The sequence below is a fragment of the Somniosus microcephalus genome, chromosome 9, assembly GCF_052327205.1.
Source record: "Somniosus microcephalus isolate GS21.2 chromosome 9, FLI_Smic_1.0, whole genome shotgun sequence".
Lineage (NCBI taxonomy): Eukaryota > Metazoa > Chordata > Chondrichthyes > Squaliformes > Somniosidae > Somniosus > Somniosus microcephalus.
Genome location: NC_140995.1, coordinates 159,690,955 through 159,712,368, shown reverse-complemented (window position 1 = coordinate 159,712,368; position 21,414 = coordinate 159,690,955). Strand labels below are relative to the sequence as shown.

The following is a 21,414-nucleotide window of genomic DNA, read 5'->3' as shown; positions in this document are numbered from 1 at the left end:
ATTTCTTGCCTATTTCTCCCACTTCAACAGCCTCCATTTTGGATGTTTTTTTGTGCATCTATCCTATGCTTTTTCAGTGCTATACTAATGTACTTTCATGTCATTTTGCTATTTTGCCTTTAATATACAAAGATTATCTTTATACATCACCAATGTTCACCCCTTTCTAATATCTTCAAAATCTGTTTGCAATCAAGTACTTAACCACCTCAGTCAGCATTCCTGACTCTTGACTTCCACCGACTGTTCTCCTCCCCTTCCCTCCCTTCGTTTTGTTCCATCTGATTGAGATTTGATTATTTTTCAGTTGCCAATTCTGACAAAGGGGCTGCAGCTAAAACACTACAGTTCTTCTTTTCAGATGCTGATGGACCTGCTGCAACTTTATTTTTATTTAAGTAATTGTATAGGTTCTGTTCAATAACCTATTACATTCTTGTCACGACGGGTCACTTATATACAGGTATGACTATGCCCAATAACAACAGAAAATGCTGGAAATACTCATCAGGCCAGGCAGCAACCGCGGAGAGAGAAACAGAGTTAACGTTTCAGGTCTGGGACCCTTCATCAGAACTATTATATTATATTATATTATATTTTGCTATTATATGACTATGCCCATCTGGTAAACTTTAGGATAAATTTTGCAAGGCCCCATCAGTGGTATGAAGCCTCAGAAAATGTATCCATATATCTTAAACATCCGATAAATGAAGCACTGTTGCTTAACTCATTTTTTATTGAAGTTAAAAGAAATCCAAGGTTTAACCAAAGATACAACTTTGATGTAAATTAATTTAAAACAATTGTCTCTCCATACATTTAAGTTACTTTTCTTGGTTAGCAAAGTAGAATGGGCCAAGCTGTGTACATTGAACTGGTGACATCAGTCCTGGTATTCCTTCAATCCATCACGTACAATTATATAGAAAAGAAAACGTTCCCCTTCCTCTCAATGTTACCCTCCTGCCTCAAGCACAGGCCCTCAAACTAACTCTCAGGGAAATCTTGGAGAGCAGGTGGTCAATCAAGACAGTGATGCAAACTGGAGTCTCCTAGTCAAGAGTCTATCACTGTAGTAACTGGGCAAACATACTTTCCACATTTCCACAAAATGCATGTTCACAGTGCTAACTGTGGAGTAGGCAGTTGTGTATGGTATAGGAACCTAACTGGAAACAGTTAAGAGGACATACTCTCTGAATGTGGCAGAAAAAACTACTGAAAACAAAAGAAAACCCCAGCCTCAGCAACAAATCCATTATAAATAAAAGGAAAAGCACCTCACAATAAATGGATTTACTACTGTATATGGGAAGTAATACAATATTTGAGATCAGAGTTTAAAGTTTCCTGAAGCATGGACTTCTTGAATTTGAATGAAACATATTAAGCTACAATAATGAAATACCCTTTTGGAGTCATGAAATCTGCAGTGAAACTTTCTAGCACTTTGCATCATTTACCAAATATAATCTAGTATCACCAAAGCCCTTCTGAAAGTTAATACTGTGCTGACAGGGAGTACGAAGTACTACATATACTATAATCGGTGGTTTATGCCAACAAAAAACACAACTCGATATATGGAAATATTTCTAAAGTCCCAATGTGATTTGAATTTGGTAACTCATGGTACTATTCCTTTAAATTGCAAGTTTCATATGAAAGAGGCAACTTCTTAATATAAAACGACAGGATTCCACTTACTTCTAAAATTTACAGATTAGGTTTGCAGTTTGCCCTGTCTGATGTGTGTTAACACTGTAAGAGGTGGTGAAAACCTGAAACTCTAGGCACAAAGTTTCCGACACATCAATGGGATGGCAGCGAAGAAAAACTAGACCCTTTTCCTCAAAGAGAAAGAGGAAGGGTGGGTATGGCAACTTAGGGGGCTATCACAGCCTTCCTAGAGTCTAATTACAGACTGGCACAAGAGTAGGCAAAGACAGGGGGAAATTGTGTAATGATATAGCATACTATGCTATAGTTTCTTCATTACTCTAGACCACAAGTTAAGCAACTATGTATTTTAAACTAAATATACTGCAAACTTCTGTTTCATGAATTTCACCCAGTATTTTTATTTAATGAAAATTAACTTTTTTGTTACTGTAGTAGTAGACATCATTTAGCTTTCCCATAACAAAATTGCATTCAAAATTTCAGCAGCTATTCTTTGGCTGGTTTTCAGGAAGGAACTGTCTGCACAGTACTATATTGATACTGCAGTGCACAGTTCACAGGCTGCAATGGATCTAGCGAGCGTGTCTTTTCTCATCACTGTGGTACCGTGATCAGTTGGTCTTTTTTTTTTATGACCAAGGCACCACATCTATCCTATCCTCATGCACTTTCTGATGGGTATCGTGAATTTCTTTTCTCTTTCCCTCCCTAGGTTTAGGGTACGAAGATCAATTATAAATTATTAAACAATTTTATGTTTTAAAAGTAGGCTATTTAAGATTATCTGTTGTATAAGTTGGCTCAAAGCTTTTTAAAACTTCACTACTTTTTCCTACTTACATTAGTCCCCAACCCTTCATTCCAACTTAATTGGCATCTGCTCCATTTGGACCGAGAGGAACTGCTAGGATAGTTAAGCTCACTGACATCCGATGGGGCTGATAGTATAATGGTGTGCTGAAAAAATTCAATGCCCAAGAGATGCACCCTGAATGCAGGTAGATAATGCAAATGAGCTGACCTTGCATTGTGTGGTGAGATCTGCCCATATCTGTGCAGGCGCAGGCATCAATGGTGCATCGCCGCTTTGGCTGTATTATCGGCCCCCATCAGGGCTACTCGCTCTTTGGTCCATCATTAGGAATGTTTGAGCACTGTGCTTAGGGATTCTAACGTTGTCAATTCTTTCTCTTTCCAGCTCAAAAAAAAACTGCACCCTTGGGGAAAACAGTGTTAGTGGCAGTCCAGGCAGGTTAATACCTAGGCATTCAAGCACATCTGGATGAAACTTTACACATGTCCCCATATCTCAAATGTACTAGACGATAAAGAAAAAGCACATTGCTATCGCCAGCAATTGGATGACATTTGTTACAATTTGAAATGAAAGAGACTCGTAGATCCAATAATTCTATTAAAACTAATCGTCGTTACCCTCGTGTTAGGTATTTAATCAATAAAATCTGTTCCAGCGCAGCAGTTTAGCCTGTGTTTCAGATATAGATGGAATTTTTAAATTTGTCTAATTATAACCGGTTAATGCAGAAGTTGCTCGGTGAGCGTGGGCCATTCCGTTAGATCCCATTTCAACTGGCATTTCACTCTTCTGTCAGGGAGGTTTTTCTGGGTTTCAGTACAAGGTCTTTGATGAATGGTGTTAATTCCTGCAGCTCCGTTCGAACCGCCTCTGCATCATATTCACCCTCTTTCTCAACGTTGTTGCACTCGCCAGAGTCATCATCTCCTTGGCCTGCTTTTTTGTGCTGACCTACAAGTTGTTTCACTACCAGACCTTGGTACTTCACTAGGAGCTTGTACTGATCCTGAGGAAAAAAAACAAGACCCAACTTATTTAACAACAATTTCTTTTTGTGACAGCTAGTTATTTTCCCAACTGAACCATCGAGGTGTCTGAAGATGTGGTTAAAGCTGCCACGGATTTTAATACAAGAACACTTGAGGAAAGCAATGTGATCATAAGAATCTACATTTACAAATCTCTAGAGGTGGATTAATTAAAATACTTAGTTATTCCTCCCTGGGTAGCAATGGGATATGGTCCAAGGCTGCTGCAGACTTTGAACCAACAATGCAAGGAGTCAGGATGGAACACAGAATGGTGCCATCAAGGCTCTAATTTTCATCTCGGTTGTGCCCCATAAATGGGCACACAAGAGACATAATGGGCAGGAATTTCACTCAGGAGTCGGGTTGGAGGCAGGACTACAACTTTCGGGGTTGTAGTCCCACCTCCATTGAGATGCGGCCAATCCACGCGATTTTAACTTGATTGACCTTGTTGAGCCCACCCAGTGGGCTCAGCAGGCCAATTAAGGGTCACCCGGCAACAGGTGACGTTACAGACTGAAATTTCATCTGTCAAGACGTGTTGACAGATGAAGTATCAGTGTTTCACAGCTGTTTGAAGCTGTCAAACACTGACAGTCTTACTTCTAACCTGAGTCCTTCTCCACAGACTCAGTTAGAAATCTCTCCTGCACAATAAGCTGAAGGCTGTCACTTTTGATAGTTCGCAGCCATTCTGCTTTCTGTGCCAGTGAGATGAGGGACTCCCGGAACCTAAAGGAAGGAAGGCTGAAAAGGTAAGAAAAGGTATGTAAAACTTCTTTAAATCACTTTAGACACACCAAACACACTTACCTTTGCACTCATGCACACATCACTCACCTGAACACCGACATCTCGACCCCTCCAAGTCCTTCAACCCGATGGCCCGTCTCCTCTAACTTGGCGTGGTTTGGAGCAGTCGGGAATCCCACACTTCAACATCAAAAATAGGGATTAGGCTAAAAACTACCTGTTAACTACCTGTTAACAGGCAGTTAATTGGCACTAATCCCTTCCCACCTCGGGTACCCGCCTCCTTTGAAACTGGCATGGAGGCGGGTTTGGGTGCGGGAAGGGGTCGGGACCCCTGATTTCGGGATTTTAACCCCCCCCCCCACGCCTCCAATCCCGACTCCACGGCACAATGAAAATCCTGCCCAATGAATCTGAAAAACAAAATCGGCAAAGATCAGATGCCAAGTCTCTGCCCATTTTGTGCCCGACATGAAGTTACGGTGGCCATTTAAATTAATGCAGGAAGCTCCCACCAAGGAGAGGCAAGAGGATCATTGCAGTATGGTAATGAAGGCAGGATGATGCAACTTAAACATCCCATGACTCTTGGCCATTTATGTTGCTTCAACATTGATTCCTCATAACTTAAGAAAGCATGGAATGAGAAAAGCCATTCGGCTCATCAAGCGACAGGTCTTGTACAACTTACCCCACTCATTTAATCTTACAAGGGAAATTCTGCACAAATACGGAGTACAGATTATCAAGCATTATTCAAAATATTCATCCATCCTCACATTGCCACTATTCATTACTGAACTGCTAAGCTCCAGAGATTCCCACCCCAGCAGCAGAAGACAATTATGGTTCACGATCACAGACTACACATAGCTCCATAGCCTTTAATCCTGTTCTCAAAAACATATTACAAACTGGGCAGAAAACATAGCTCCAGCCGCTTGTTGCTTTTAAGAACCATTAGGAAAATTAGCACTGGTTTGATCAATGACACCTCATTTATATCTTAATTTAAAAACTGGCCTCGCAACATTTGATTTTTTTAATTTTTTTTTACATATACCAAAAAGTGAGCAGTTTTTTTAAAAACACTGAACAGTTGTGTTTAAGATGACAAGTTACCTCAGGAATCTTGGTGCTGAGGAAAGTGATAGTCTGTGGTACACATCTGCCAGGCGCGTGAAGCATGTTGTGTGTCGACAGCTGGAACAGCAGAACCGATGTCAGATGCAAAACTAGTGCCGAGTCCTCAGTGGCCTTAACTTGTTCAAGTAATGCCTGTCTGTGCTGGAAAATGACTTGTCTAGGACAAGAGAGCATTTTGGATAAAAGTCAGCCAGTGTTCCACACATTTTAGGACATAATTCAGATCTGTATTGATTCTGCACCTGATTTACATTCAACATAGTCCAACAGTAATAATGCAGAAATACAATCTTTGGTAAAACACTCTCTGTGTTGTGGATATAAGAAATTACCAAATGAAGAATTAATATTTGGAACAGTTGAGAAATTGTAAAAATAATTAAATTACATAAGAATTAGGAGCAGGAGTGGGCCATACGGCCCCTCGAGCCTGCTCCGCCATTCAAGAAGATCATGGCTGATCAGCGACCTCAACTCCACTTTCCCACCCTATCCCCATATTCCTTAATTCCTCTGGAGTCCAAAAATCTATCTATCTCAGCCATGAATATACTCAACGACTGAGCATCTACAGCACTTTGGGGCAGAGAATTCCAAAGATTCACAACCCTCAGTGAAGAAATTCCTCCCTCATCTCAGTCTTAAAAGGCCAGCCCCTTATCCTGAGGCTATGCCCCCTAGTTCTAGACTCTCCAACTAGGGGAAATAATCTCTCAGCATCTACCCTCAGCGTCAATCCCCTTCAGAATCTTGTGTGTTTCAATGAGATCACCTCTTATTCTTCTAAACTCCAGAGAGTATAGGTTCAATCTCTCCTCCTAGGACAACCCTCTCATCACAGGGATCAATCTAGTGAACCTTCGTTGCACTGCCTCTAAGGCAAGTATAACTTTCCTTAAATAAAGAGACCAAAACTGTACAACAACAACTTGCATTTATATAGCACCTTTAACATAGTAAAACATCTCAAGGCGCTGCACAGGTGTATTTCAATACAAAAAATTTGACACCGATCCACACAAGGATAAATTAGGACAGGTGACCAAAAGCTTGGTTAAAGAGGTAGGTTTTAAGGAGCGTCTTAAAGGAGGAAAGAGAGGTAGTGAGGTAGACAGGTTTAGGCAGGGAATTCCAGAGCTTAGGGCCTAGGCAACAGAAGGCATGGCCACCCAAAGGTTGAGCGATTATAATCAGGGATCCTCAAGAGGGCAGAATTAGAGAAGTGCACATATCTCGGGTGGGGGGGGGGGGGGGGCGGTGTTGTGGGGCTGAAGGAGATTGCAGAGATAGGGAGGGGCGAGGCCATGGAGGGATTTGAAAACAAGGATGAGAATTTTGAAATCGAGGCGCTGCTTAACTGGGAGCCATTGTAGGTCAGTGAGCACAGGGGTGATGGGCGAACGGGACTTCGTGCGAGTTAGGACACGGCTAGCCGAGTTTTGGATCACCTCAAGTTTACGGAGGGTAGAATGTGGGAGGCCAGCCAGGAGTGCGTTGGAATAGTCAAGTCTAGAGGTAGCAAAGGCAGGGATGAGGGTTTCAGCAGCAGATGAGCTGAAGCAAGGGCGGTGATGGGCAATGTTACGGAGGTGGAAGTAGGCAGTCTTTATTATGCTGCGGATACGCCAGGTCAATGTGTTCCCTCTAATTTTTATTTGTACTGGGCGGGCGATAAACTCCTCTGAGCGTGACGTTGTTGTTAACTGCCCATGGACAAAAATAACAGCAACAACGCCCTACCCAACAACAGCAGCAACAACAGAAAATTCAGATCTTTAATTATTTTTGTTCATTGCGCAAATTAATTTACTAGAATTTTACCAGGGATGAGGGACTTCAATTATCTGGAGAGATTAAAGAAGCTGCGATTGTTCTCCTTAAAGCAGAGGAGATTAAGAGGAGATTTAATAGAGGTGATCAAAATTTTGAGGGGTTTTGATAGAGTAAATAAGGAGAAACTGTTTCCACTGGCAGGAGGGTCGGTAACCAGAGGAGAATTTTTTTTTTTAACGCAACGAGTTGTTGTGATCTGGAATGCACTGCCCGAAAGGGCTGCGGAAGTAGATTCAATATTAACTTTCAAAAGGGAATTGGATAATATTTGAAATAGAAAAATTTGCAGGGTTATGGCAAAAGAGCAGGGGAATGGGACTAATTAGATAACTCTACCAAAGAGCCGGCGCAGGCATAATGGGCCAAATGGCCTCCTCCTATGCTGTATGATTCTATCTGATATCTTTCATCAAGCCCAAAGGCAGGTTGAGGGCAGGTTCGGGAATGGAAGGGGTTCCAGGCCCAGGATGCTGGGCAGGGGGAGTTGGGGAATTTTTTAAGAATGGCATTAGGCAAATTATTCCTTTTTATTTTCTTACTTATGTTTTCATTACTATTGTCTCTAAATCCCACTCAAACTTGCACAATAAGTAAAAAGTAAAAACAGAAAATGCTGGAGAAACTCAGCAGGTCAGGCAGCATCTGTGAAGAGAGAGAGAGTTAACGTTTCTGGTCGATGACCTTTCGTCAGAACTGGAAAAAAGCAGGAAATGGAACAGATTTTTAAGCAAGTGTAGGGGCTGGGAAATGGGGGAGGGGATGAAAGAACAAAAGGGAAGGTCTGTGATAGGATAGAAGGCAGGAGAGATTAAGAGACATTAAGAGATATTCAAGGCAAAAGGAGGTGGTAATGGGACAGGTTAAGAAACAAAGGATGGCTCTAGATGAAGTGTAAATTGCACTGGCAGAATGAAAGACAGCTGCCATGTGGGAGAGAAGAAAAGTAGAAACAAAAGGTGTGGATAATAAATATATATATGATAGGGGCTGAGGTTATGATCGAAAACTGTTCAACTCTATGTTGAGTCCAAAGGGCTGTAAAGTGCCTAATCGAAAGATGAGGTGCTGATCCTCGAGCTTACGCTGAGCTTCCGTGGAACAATGCAAGAGGCCGAGGACGGTGAGGTCTGAGTGGGAATGGAGCGGTGAATTAAAGTGACAGGCCACCGGAAGCTCGGGGTCCCCCTTATGGACTGAACGGAGGTGTTCCGCAAAGCGGTTACCCAATCTGCGTTTGGTCTCCCCAATGTAGAGGAGACCACATCGTGAGCAGCGAATACAGTATACTAGATTGCAAGAAGTACAAGTAAATCGCTGTTTCACCTGGAAGGGGTGTTTGGGGCACTGGACAGTGGGAGGGGGGAGGTATAAGGGCATGTGTTGCATCTCCTGCGCTTGCACGGGAAGGTGCCAGGCGAAGGGTAAGGGGCGTTGGGGGTGATAGAGGAGTAGACCGGGGTGTCGCGGAGGGAGCGGTCCCTTCGGAATGCTGAAAGGGGAGGTGAGGGGAAGATGTATTCAGTGTTGGGATCACGCTGGAGGTGGCGGAAGATGATCCGTTGAATGTGGAGGCTAGTGGGGTGAAAGGTGAGGACAAGGGGAACTCTATCGTGGTTCCGGGAGGGAGGGGCAGGGGTGAGGGCAGAAGTCCGGGAGATAGAACTGACACGGTCAAGGGCTGTGTCAACTACAGTACAGGGGAATCCTCGGTTGAGGAAAAAGGAAGACATGTCGGAAACACTGGTATGGAAGGTGGCATCGTCAGAGCAGATGCGGCGGAGACGGAGAAACTGGGAGAATGGAATAGAGTCCTTACAGGAGGCGGGGTGGGAGGAAGTGTAGTCCAGGTAGCTGTGGAAGTCAGTGGGCTTGTAGTGAATGTTTGTCAATAACCTATCCCCAGAGATGGAGACAGAGAAGTTGAGGAAGGGAAGGGAAGAGTCGGAGATGGACCATGTGAAGGTGAGGGAAGGGTGGAAATTGGAAGCAAAGTGAGAATGAAATTGTCTAGTTCAGGGAGAGAGCAGGAGACGGCACCGATACAGTCATCAATGTACCGGAAAAAGAGGTGAGGGAGGGGACCTGAGTAGGACTGGAACAAAGAGTGTTCCACATATCCCACGAAAAAACAGGCATAGCTAGGACCCACGTGGGTTCCCATAGCAACACCTTTGATTTGAAGGAAGTGAGTGGAGTCAAAGGAGAAGTTGTTCAATGTGAGAACAAGTTCAGCCAGGTGGAGGAGGGTAGTGGTGGATGGGGACTGGTTGGGCTTCTGTTCAAGGAAGAAGTGGAGCGCCCTCAGGCCATCCTGGTGGGGGATGGAGGTGTAGAGGGATTGTACGTCCATAGTGAAAGAGAGGCGGTTGGGGCCAGAAAACTGGAAACTGTTAAAGTGGCGGAGGGCGTCGGAAGAGTCGTGGATGTAGGTGGGAAGAGACTGGACAAGTAAAGTTGCAACACCAGACTTATATCATACAAACTTAAATGGAATGAACATCATAAAAAGAATATTTTATCCAACATTCTTTAACCATATAAATTTTGATTTAGCACTTGTTTTGTTGCTTTATTTTCCTTTTTTGATGTTTTTATCTTGTTTTTGGCTGTTTTTATTTCATTTTTGCCCCCCATTTTCAATGGGTTTATTTTGTCTTTTGATGAATTTTATTTTGCTTTTCTAAATTTTGATTGGTTTATTTTATATAACATTTTTGTTGAGGTGGGAGGGAGTTGGGGAAAGGTGAGGCAATTCACATTTCCATGTTGATTGCATTGAAGCCCCATCGAAACATATCACCAATTCTAGCCCTGGTTATAACAGTCCAACTTGATTGTTGACATTGACTAGCCATGCGCCGCTTATGTCACTCTTAATTTTCAGAAACATTTTTTCTCTTCTTTCCAGCGGTTTACTATATAAAAGCAACCGGATGTGGCAATTTTTTTTTTTTTTTAAATCATGGTTGACAGGCTGGTGGAGAAACATAGAAAAATAGGAGCAGGAGTAGCCATTCGGCCCTTCGATCATGTGATCATAGCTGATCCTCTATCTCAATACCATATTTCCGCGCTCTCCCCATACCCCTTGATGCCTTTTGTGTCTAGAAATCTATATATCTCCCTCTTAAATATATTCCATGATGACTTGGCCTCCACAGTCGTCTGTAGCAGAGAATTCCACAGGTTCACCACCCTCTGAGTGAAGAAATTTCTCATCTCAGTCTTAAATGTCCTACCCCGTATCCTGAGACTGTGACCCCTCGTTCTAGAACCCCCCCCAGCCAGGGGAAACATCCTCCCTGCATCCAGTCTGTCTAGCCCTGTCAGAATTTTATACGCTTCAATGAGAACCCCTCTCATTCTTGTAAACTCTACTGAATACAGGCCTAGTCGACCCAATCTCTTCTCATACGACAGTCCTGCCATCCCAGGAATCAGTCTGGTGACCTTCGTTGCACTCCCTCTATGGCAAGTATATCCTTCATTTATATTATAGAGTTTTTAAAACAAAATAATCAGTTATCCAAGTGAAACTGCCCAGAATGCTCAGAGCCAATGTTCCTGCTAAGCTGCGTGGCCGCGCAGCGGTCTGGAGGTCCCACGCAGGCCGCTCACCGTCTTTTACAGGAAAGAAACCGCTCATGCGCGAAGATTTGAATGGGCCGCGCACCCAGTTAAAGGAACCCCACACCAAAAAAAAATTAGAGGGAACATTATTCAGAACCACAATAACATTAACTCCTATAGCTGGAGATTACACCTCCTGATGTACATTTTCTAGGTCTTACTGAGCTTTACCTTTCTTTCTTTTTATCTCCCTTTTTGAGCATAATTCCACAGACTTCTGCCACACCATCCAATATGGAAAGAAACTCTTCTATATTCTTGAGGGAAAACAAAGAAAAGCAGTCAGTCAACCTAAAGCCTTTCTTAACTCAATCAGAAAATTTCCTCCAGAAGAGTTAATCCTGTTTTAAATGCATTGCCCCATTTACTAACCCTTTCGATTGGTACCCATTGCTTCAGGATTTTGATGCTTCACCATCTGCAAGTGCAGGCTAAGTAAGATTGCTGGGCAGGATCTAACTGCTTTCTCAAGTTTCAATCTCCAGTATACACCTGTGCAATCTTAAGAGCTACAGCATTTGGTGTTTTTTTTAAATCTGTTATCAAAGGGCGCAGAACAGCTTTGTCACACCTAATTTCATAATCTGCTCTGTGTTAGTCCTGAAAACTTCAGTTAGGATGCATCCTCCGTGAACACCCTAGACTACTTGTGCTGTTCCCCCAATTGCAGATTGGGCGCTGGAGTTTTAGCTCAGTCCAGCCCCACCAACCATTGTTCTCTTTTGAAATATCTCTCTTGATACAGTGGTCATGAAGTGAAAAGCTCCCCAAAAAGTAAACAAAGAAGCAAAAACTTTGGTGACAATTAATTTAATTCCCAACATCCTTAGCAAGTTAAGAAATTGCAGAAAGTGACTTTTTGAAGTATAAATTTGTCTGGGTTTCGGGCCCAGAATCGGTGCTGCGCAGATAGTGGTGCCAAATCACCTGGGCACGACTAGGAATTGAAATTGGTCAGGAGCCCCATTATCATTAAATAGGTAGGCCGCCAGCACTACTACCATTATTGATTGGCAGCTCTTGTAATGGGAGGCGGGAATATCTTGGGTTCCTGACACTTTTTAAAGGCAGTCTACACTTCAAGGGGAGGTACACTTTGGCTGCAAACAACTGTTACTGAAGGTTTCTCACAACAGCAGGCAAAAGAGATGTAAAGCCTGGCCCCTCCCCCTCCCCATGGATGCTGCACTGGAGATACTGGTAGAGGAGTTCAGCAGGAAAAGGGATGTCCTCTTCCCACCAGGCGGCAGAAAGGTCTCCAGACAAGCTGCTTGGCAGCTGTGGGCAGAACGGGCAAGCACCAGGTAACATCACGCCACAGACCTGGCTGCAATGCCGGAAGAAGTTTCATGACCTGACCAGGGTTGCTAAGGCAAGACTCCATCTCAGATCGCGCATTACTTTCTGCGTAACCCTGCACTACTTGTAGCTCCGGCACTCTCAACCCTTCACTCCCCCGATTACCTGCATGCTCCTCCCCCTATTACCTGCATGCTCCTCCAATAACTGCAGCACACCTCACTCCACCCCTTTCTGCTCCGAATGCCACTTTGCACCCGCTACTCTCCTCACTATTATTGCCTTCATCTCCTCAAACCTCTGCTAACCTTAACACGCTAGCACCACTATTCATCAGTGACGTGCACATCCTCAAAGCATCTCACTAGGCTACCACTAACAGTATCCCTTCTTTCTTGCAGGACAAGCTCACAAACAGGTACAGGGAGCAGGCGAGGACAAGAGAAGGGAGAGCATGCCTTGACGTCCTCTCCCCAGTTGAGGAGGACGTCGTGGAGATTATTGGGAGGGGGTTGCATCAGGATGTCGCGAGGTTGGGGTTGGATCCTGCAGGGTTCTTGGCTATCATACACTCTTTGTCTTCTCACTGAAATCTCACCCTCATACACTATGCGGGTCGATGTGTAGCTGCTTTCAGCAGACACTCATCTGTCTTGACGCTAAATGCTAATCCTTTTCACTCTCTTCCCTTTCAGGTGAAACAAATGTGGAGCGCCAAGAGGCCAAAGCACTAATAAAAACAGTCACTCGACCATAACCTAGCAAGTACCAGCTCAGATACTGGCACCACACGTTCTTTACAGGATAGGCTAGATGGGAGACTCACTGAGCACGAGTGCGCAAGAGCATGGGCAAGGAGACAGGATAGCCCCGGAAGCAGCTTACTGGAGGGAGAGTTCGCATCCTAGCCCTGTTGTCAGAGGGTGATCTCGATGGCACAGCCTACATAAAAAGACTGATCCCTATACACCAGGACCTTCTGACTGCACTAGTTAGCTTGAGCGTAATGGTACAGTACATGGAGAAATAGTTGTACAATTCGGCCTCTGTTAGCCAAGGTTTTAAAAAAAAAATTGTACTTTGTTGAACAATAACTGAAGAGACAAAACTTACTTTGCCATTCAGCGAGTTATGGAGCTTCAAGAGAGGACCTCTGGCTTCCTCAGGTAGTTTTGCCAAGATTTTCAATCTGAGCTGAATATAAAAAAAATTTCTTCAGAACTTCCACAATTTTACCTGAACCATGAAAGACCACTATAAACTGATAAATCAAGGGACACTTCAATGGCAAACTCTCCACTTGCAAACAACCACCATGGAAGTAAGAGATTCTGCCATACTGAGCCCAAAACATACAGCAATGGAAATATTTGACTAAAGATCAATATGCTGGAAAATATAAGGTTGTCTTCACTCACTGCAATAGTAACAGCACTTGATGTGCAAAGCATATGCTACTCATTTATTTAATCCTTGTGATTTAGCCTAAAATAAACAATCTTCATCACACATTCTTCACACCTCTGACCCAGGGTTATTAGTCTTGAGAATACAGGGCCTTTTTTATGATGCAGATTGAAAACTGCTTGAAAGCTAGATCTGCAAATACCATAATTAATTTATAATTTAAACCTCACCAAGTTAAAGGAGTAAGAATAAATGGCACAAACTTATTTCACACACAGCTACTCAGCTCTCCATACCTCGGAGGTTATTGTAGTGTAGCTTTCCACTGCCATCATTAGGTCTCCGGCCAAGAAGTTGAAAAGGAGGTTGGAAATATCGGTGCATATTGTCTTCAATAAATGTTTTCCTAGTTGAATGTGTATGTCATCTAAAATATCCAAGAACATGATTTGTTTGCATGGCATAGCTAACAAAAGGGAACACCATTAGGCAAATGTGATTATCAAACATATGTTGACTTTCAAATTCTCAGCACATCACAGTTGGCAAACAACTGCACTTCCTGGATGCATAGTGCAATGGTCACTGCACTAGGACATAGCAAAAGTTTGCTGTAAAGGCTGTTGATGAGGTTTACAAGTGCACACATAAGCTGATCCATAAATGTAATCATTCCTGTAAATTTCACACATCACTTCTATTGTATGTTGCAATAAGTGCTGTCTATAACAAATAGAGCCAACAAATAGCTGGAAGTATATTCCAAGGCTGTTAACAAAGAGGGATTCTGAAGCTATCAGAAACCGCAAGCTGTGTCAGGGGAAGATTACTCATCAAGATTTACCTGCTTGAATGAGTGGAAGACCAAGATGACATTTTTCTTTTCCCATCAATTTTCTCCCGTGCCCTCCTCCTCTCCTAAAGGCAAGGACTCCTTGGTAGTTTACATTTTCACAGGCATCAGGCCCCCTACAGTACATCACCCGAACGGCCATTCTTCAAGAGGGTGCATAGATTTAGCCTCAAAGTTATTTGATGTTGGAGGTCTGACCCTCTCCTTATTCACAGAATCATACTTTGCTGAAGAAGGGCATTCGGCCCACTGTGACTGTGCCGGCTTTGAAAAAGCTATCAAATTAGTCCCACTTCTTCCCAATAGCCTTGAAATATTTTCCTTTTCAAGTATATATCCAATTCCCGTTTGAAGGTTACTATTGAATCAGTTTCCACCACTGTTTCGGGCAATTAATTCCAGATCATTATAACCTGCTGCATAAAAAAATTCTCATCTCCCCTCTGGTTCTTTTGCCAATTATCTTAAATATGTGTCCTCTGGTTACTGTCCCTCCTGCCACTGGAAACAATTTCTCCTTATTTACTCTATCAAAACTCTTCATAATTTTGAACATTTCTATTAAGTCTCCCCTTAACCTTCTTTGGTCTAAGGAGAACAATCCCAGCTTGTCTAGTCTTTCCACATAACTAAAGCCTTTCATCCCTGGTACCATTCTAGTAAATCTCCTCTCTAAGGCCTTGACATCCTTCCTAAAGCGTGGTGCCCAGAATTAGACACAATACTCTAGCTGAGGCCTAACCAGTGATTTGTAAAGGTTTAGCATGACTTCCTTGCTTGGGTACTCTATGCCTCTATTTATAAAGCCGTATGCTTTTTTAACAGCATTCTCAACTTGTCCTGTCATCTTTAAAGATTTGTGTATGTGAACCCGCAGGTCTCTCTGATCCTGTACTGCCACGTGTCTGCTTATTTCACCAGTCTGTCTATGTCCTCCTGAAGTCTGTTACTATCCTCATCATTGATTACTACATTTCTGAGTTTCGTATCATCTGCAAACTTTGAAATGATGCCTCGTATACCCCAAGTCCAGGGAACACCACTGTACACTTCCCTCCAGTCTGAAAAACATCCGCTCACTACTCTCTTCTTTGTCTTTTAGTCAATTTTGTATCCATGAAGCTACTGTCCCTTTAATCCCATGGACTTTAATTTTGCTAACAAAGTCTATTATGTGGTACTTTGTCAAACGCCTTTTGTAAGTCCATATACACAACCTCAACCGCACTACCCTCATCAACCCGCTCAGTTACTTCATATCACACTGTTAGCAGGGCTTGTTAGATAGCAATCAGGAGCAAAATCCCAGGCAATTTTATCTTCCCTTACGTGGAGATAAAAAAACTAGTATCAGTAATGGTGACCATGAAACTACTGGATTGCTGTAAAAACCCATCTAGTTCACTAATGTCCTTTGGGGAAGGAAATCTGTTGTCCTTATCTGGTCTGGCCTATACGTGACTCCAGACCCACAGCAATGTGGTTGACTCTTAACTGCCCTCTGAAATGGCCCAGCAAGCCACTCAGTTGTACCAAACTGCTACAAAGAAGTATACTCACTGTGGGAGCACCTTCACCCCACGGACTGCAACAGTTCAAGGCGGCGGCTCACCACCACCTTCTCAAGGGCAATTAAGGATGGACAATAAATGCTGGTCTTGCCAGAGACGCCCACAACCCATGAATGAGTAAAAAAAAAAAAGATGCTGAGGCCAATTACACTGTTCCTATTACAGGTCGGTCTGAGATCAGTTATCTCAGTATAGACGAGTCAGAAACCTCCTTGGTACGTATGGTTCAGATACTCGGAACCTTCGCCAACTGTGCCATTGTATTGTCTATATTCAATATTTCACAATTAATTAAATTTCAAGGTTCGTATGTTATTGTTCTAGGTGCAGTGGTTTGTATAGTAAGTGGATGGTAACAGAAAACAGCATTCAAAACCTGGGATAATATTAATGGCCCAGAAATTCGGGTCGGAGGCTTCCTGCGAGTGCAAGCCTCTGACCTGCACTTACCTAGCGCGCCGGCCGTTGTGCTGTGGGCCCGCGTGGGATTCCGATCCTGGGCCTGCTCCAACTGCCAGTGCGCAGTGCTTGCGTATCCCAGGGGCGCAGTTAGTTCAAAGCGTCCCCTGGGATCACGTGGGCCATGGAGAGCCAATGGTAGCAGGGAATCTGTCTTCACAGATTTGACAGGAAGGCTTGTCAAATCTATGAATACAATTCAGCCCCAAAATATAACTAAAACTTCAAATAAATTTTTAAAAAATCACATTTTTAAAATAACTGTAAATTACATAAAATAACTATTTTAAACAATAATTTAAATTTTTGAAAAAATTAATTACAGTTTCTAACGGGGCTAAAAATAAACTTACCTTTCTTTAAAGTATTTAAAAATAATAAACCTGTGGAAAAAATGTTTTTATTTTACTTAATTCACCACTTACCTTGTTAAAAGCAGGATTTGCGACTGCTTTTTAAAAGCGTAGCTGCTGGAGACTTACCCTCCTGGAAAAACCTGCAAAAAAAACGGAAGTTCCAGGCGTACGTGCTGCCTCTCCGGTGCACGCGTTCGACCTGTGAACCCCTTCCTTTAAGGGAACGGAAGTTCCGGTTTCCCGCGCATGCACGAAACCGGCATTTTCGTTGGGCCTACGCGTGTGTACCCAGCGCGTACTCACCCGTGGGGACCCGAAGTTCTGGCCCAATAACATTTTACATTCATTATTTCATGTCCAAGAAAGCGGAAAACAGTAGCTTATGGTTGGGCTTTGGGCCATAAATAAAGGTGGAACTTGCTGCTACCCAGAGACTTGCAGGTAACCATGGTAGCTGTGTGAGGAGCAGGAAAATAGGTAAGTCAAAAATCCGACATTGGTAAAGTCTTCTCTACCAATGCCAGTTTTTTTCCGGATGCCTTCTGATTCTTTCCTCCCTCACTCCATACCAGACACCTCTTCGTGCTCAAGTACTTACTCCCACTCTGACGTCCTGCAGTCTCCCTCCTGTCTGACCAGCATGCTTTTGTAACGTATCCTCCCAGCTCTAGCAGCAAGTTACACATTCAGGGAACATGGTACCACAGCCAAATGCTACTTCGAGAGGGGTTAGGCCTAAAGAGGCAACGCTTCTCAATAGAGTTTGCTGAATCTCTTTTGCAGTGAAAAAGGAAGCAGATATGACAGCATTACTTTAGACAGAATACGAAACATAGCAACTAGAAAAAAGGAAATAATATTCTGATAATTTAATATATTTATTCATATATTTTATCAACAGAATTTTCATTTTTCTTAAGATTTAAGCCTGAAAGTTTGGTACTTGTTGGACTGACTATTTTTGAGATACCAATATGCACTGTGAGCAAACAACTTGCATTTATATAGCGCCTTTAACATAGGAAAACATTCCAATGAGCTTCACAAGAGCATTATCAAAGAAAATGCAATACAGCCACATAAGGAAATATTCCAGAGAATTGCAGAGCTGAGGGCCTAGGCAGCTAAAGGCATGGCTGCCAATGGTGGGGCGGACAAAATATGGGAATACGTAAGAGGTCAGAATTGGAGAAATGCAGTAATAGAATCGTACAGCACAGGAGGAGGCTGTACAGCCCGAGTCTGCGCCAGCTCTTTTGAAGAGCAATCCAGTTAGTCCCACTCCCCAGCTCTTTCCCCATATCCCTGCAATTTTTCTCCCTCAAGTATTATCCAATTCCCTTTTGAAAGCTACAACTGAATCTGTATCCTACATCCTGTCAGGCAGTGTATTCCAAATCCTAAACATTTGTTACATAAAAAAGTTTCCCTTAATATCGCCTCTGGTTCTTTTGTCAATCACCTTAAATCTGTGTCCTCTGGTTATTGACCCGTCAACCATTGGAAACAGTTTCTCTCTATCTACTCTATCTAAACCCTTCATGATTTTAAACAACTCTATCAAATCTCCTCTTAGCCTTCTCTGTTGTAAGGAGAACAACCCCAGCTTCTCTAGTCTAACCACGTAACTGTAATCCCTCATTCCTGAAACCATTCTAGTAAATCGGTTCTGTATCCTCTCCAAAGCAGTACCGACCTTCCTAAAGTGTGGTGTTCAGAAATGGACACAATACTCCAGCTGGGGCTGAACTAGTGTTTTATGTAGATTTAGCATAACTTCCTGGCTTTTGTACTCTATGGGGACGATTTTGCCAGCCCTAGGAAGGCGGGACTGCCGGGAAAATGGCAGAATTTGGGGGCTTAGCGAGGCGAGGCGAGTACTGGGTCTGCGGGGGGGGTGCAAAAGTGTGGTGTGAAGGTAAGTGATGGGTGCAGGAGTGTAGAAGTGGGTATCTGAGGTAAGTGCAAGTGTTTTTAAAAGTGTACTTACCTTTGTTTCTTCCTGCAGGCTTCAGTCGGTTTGTATGCGGAGTGTCTCAGACCTCCGTGTTGCAGATGAGAGATGGCCTTTGCATTCAGAGATGCAACAACCATCTAATTTCTGTAAAAGAAAGGTTGATGGGGTCTTGAATGCAAGACCTCATCAAACTACAGAGAATGTCACTGTTTGATAGCTTCACAGAGCTGTCAAACGATGACAATTCATCTGTCAAAGGTTTTTGACAGATGAAACGTCTTACGCTGACGTTCTGCGCTACTGGCTTTCCCTTAATTGGCCTGCTAAGCCCGCTGGGCGGGCTTAACAAGGTCAATCAAGGGAAAATAGCATGGGTTGGCCACAAATCGATGGAGGCGGGACTAAACCCCGACAAGCAGCAGTCCCGCCTCCAACGCGTCCCCATTCACAAAATCGCCCCCATTGCCTCAATTTATAAAGCCCAGGATCCCATAAGCTTTATTAACTGCTTTGTTAACCTGTCCTGCCACCTTCAAAGATTTGTACACAAATCCAGGTCTCTGTTCTTACATAGGATATATATGGCACAGAAACAGGTCATTCGGCCCAACCAGTCCATGCCAGTGTTTATGTTCCACTCGAACCTCCTCCCATCTTTCCTCATCTAAATCTATCAGCATAACCCTCTATTCCCTTCTCCCTCATGTTTGTCCAGCCTCCCCTTAAATGCATCTATAGTATTCACTTCAACCACTCCCTGTGGTGGCAAGTTCCACATTCCCACCACTCTTTGGGTAAAGAAGTTTCTTCTGAATTCCCTATTGGATTTCTTGGTGACTATCCTATATTGATGGCCTCTAGTTATGCTCTTCCCCACAAGTGGAAACATTCTCTCTGAATCCACTCTATCAAAACCTTTCATAATTTTAAAGACCTCTATTAGGTCACCCCTCAGCCTTCTTTTTTCAAGAGAAAAGAGACCCAGCCTGTTCATTCTTTCCTGATATGTATATCCTCGCATTTCTGGTACCATTCTTGTAAATCTTCTCTGCACACTCTCCAGTGCCTCTACATCCTTTTTTAATATGGCGACCAGAACTGCACGCAGTACTCCAAGTGTGGTCTAACCAAGGTTCGATACAGGTTTAGCATAACTTCCCTACTTTTCAATTCTATACCTCTAGAAATAAACCCTGGTGCTTGGTTTGCATTTTTAATGGCCTTGCTAACCTGTGGCACAACTTTTAGTGATTTGTGTATTTGTACTCCGAGATCCCTTTGTTTCTCTACCCCAGCTAGACTCGCACCCTCCAAGTGATAAGTGACCTTCCTATTCTTCCCACCAAAATGTAATGGCCCAGAAATTCGGGTCTCCACGGGTGAGTACGCACGGGGTACTCACCCGTAGGCCCAATGGAAGTGCCGGTTTCCTGCATGCACTGCGCATGCGCGGGAACCGGCACTTCCGTTCCCCTGAAAGAAGGGGTTCAGAGGTCGAACGCGTGCGCAGGAGAGGCTGTGCGTGCACATCGAACTTACGTTTTTTTTGCAGGTTTTCCCGGGAGGGTAAGTCTCCAGAAGTTAGACATGTAAAAAGCAGTTGCAAGGCCTGCTTTTTACAAGTGGTGAATTAATTAAAATTAAAACATTTTTTCCACAGGTTTATTATTTTTAAATACTTTAAAGAAAGGTAAGTTTATTTTTAGCCCCGTTAGAAAATAAAATTACTTTCTCAAAAATTTAAATTATTGTTTAAAATAGTTATTTCATCTAATTTATAGTTTATTTAAAAAAAAAATTATTTGAAGATTTAGTGATTTTTGGGGCTTATAGTATTTATAAGTTTGACAGCTAGAAATAGTAGATGCATTGCTGATCATCTGCCAACATTCGATGGAATCTGGAACAGTACCCATGGATTGGAGGGTAGCTAATGTTACCCCACTATTCAAAAAAGGTGGTAGAGAGAAAGAGGGGAATTACAGACCGGTAAGCCTGACATCGGTAGTGGGGAAAATGCTAGAGTCCATTATAAAAGATGTAATAGCAGAGCACTTGGAAAACAGTGACAGGATCGGACAAAGTCAACATGGATTTACAAAAGGTAAATCGTGCTTGACTAATCTACCGGAATTTTTTGAGGATGTAGTTGGTAAAATAGATAAGGGAGAACCAGTGGATGTGGTGTATTTGGACTTTCAGAAGGCTTTCGATAAATCCCGCATAAGAGATTAGCGTGTAAAGTTAAGGCACATGGGCCTAGAAATTCAGTTAAGGCCCGCCAGCAGGCTAACGCCCAAAAGTTAGCGCTGCGCGCGGAGCCCGTTGCGACCGCCAGAAATTCACTTTTAGCGCCCCAATTCGGAACCGGGCGCTGTTCCAGGGTGTGCCCGCCTCCGCTTGGGGCGCTGAAAGTGAATTTCAGCGCTCCAGCTGCCGCTGCGCCACCCGATGCGGTGCGGCAGGCTGGGGTACTGCAGGCCTCCTCCTTCTCTTGAGGAGCTGCCTGCAGCCGTGAGATCGCCGCTGGATTCTGCCAGCAAATGAGCCCAGCACCACGGAGAAGTGCCGGACTCACGGGAATCAGCCACCAATGCCGCGGTGGGGGTGGCG

At 43.4% G+C, this 21,414-nt stretch overlaps 1 protein-coding gene across 3 annotated transcripts in view; it reads right to left on the bottom strand.

The window, feature by feature from the left end:
• Nucleotides 1–722: 722 nt before the first annotated feature.
• The window catches only part of ufl1 (UFM1-specific ligase 1), an 88,613-nt gene continuing 67,921 nt past the window's right edge, over nucleotides 723–21,414 (bottom strand). For 2 of the 3 annotated variants that reach the window (XM_085997418.1, XM_085997419.1), the window contains 5 exons: nucleotides 13,902–14,032; nucleotides 13,312–13,392; nucleotides 11,071–11,156; nucleotides 5,413–5,593; nucleotides 723–3,512 (listed from right to left, as the gene is read on the bottom strand). In XM_085997418.1, the coding sequence (XP_085853544.1) occupies nucleotides 3,288–3,512; nucleotides 5,413–5,593; nucleotides 11,071–11,156; nucleotides 13,312–13,392; nucleotides 13,902–14,032 (704 nt within the window). In that variant the 3' untranslated portion in view covers nucleotides 723–3,287. Of the gene's footprint in view, nucleotides 3,513–4,377; nucleotides 4,704–5,412; nucleotides 5,594–11,070; nucleotides 11,157–13,311; nucleotides 13,393–13,901; nucleotides 14,033–21,414 lie in introns of all 3 variants that reach the window. The other variant, XR_015079568.1, reaches the window with a different exon arrangement.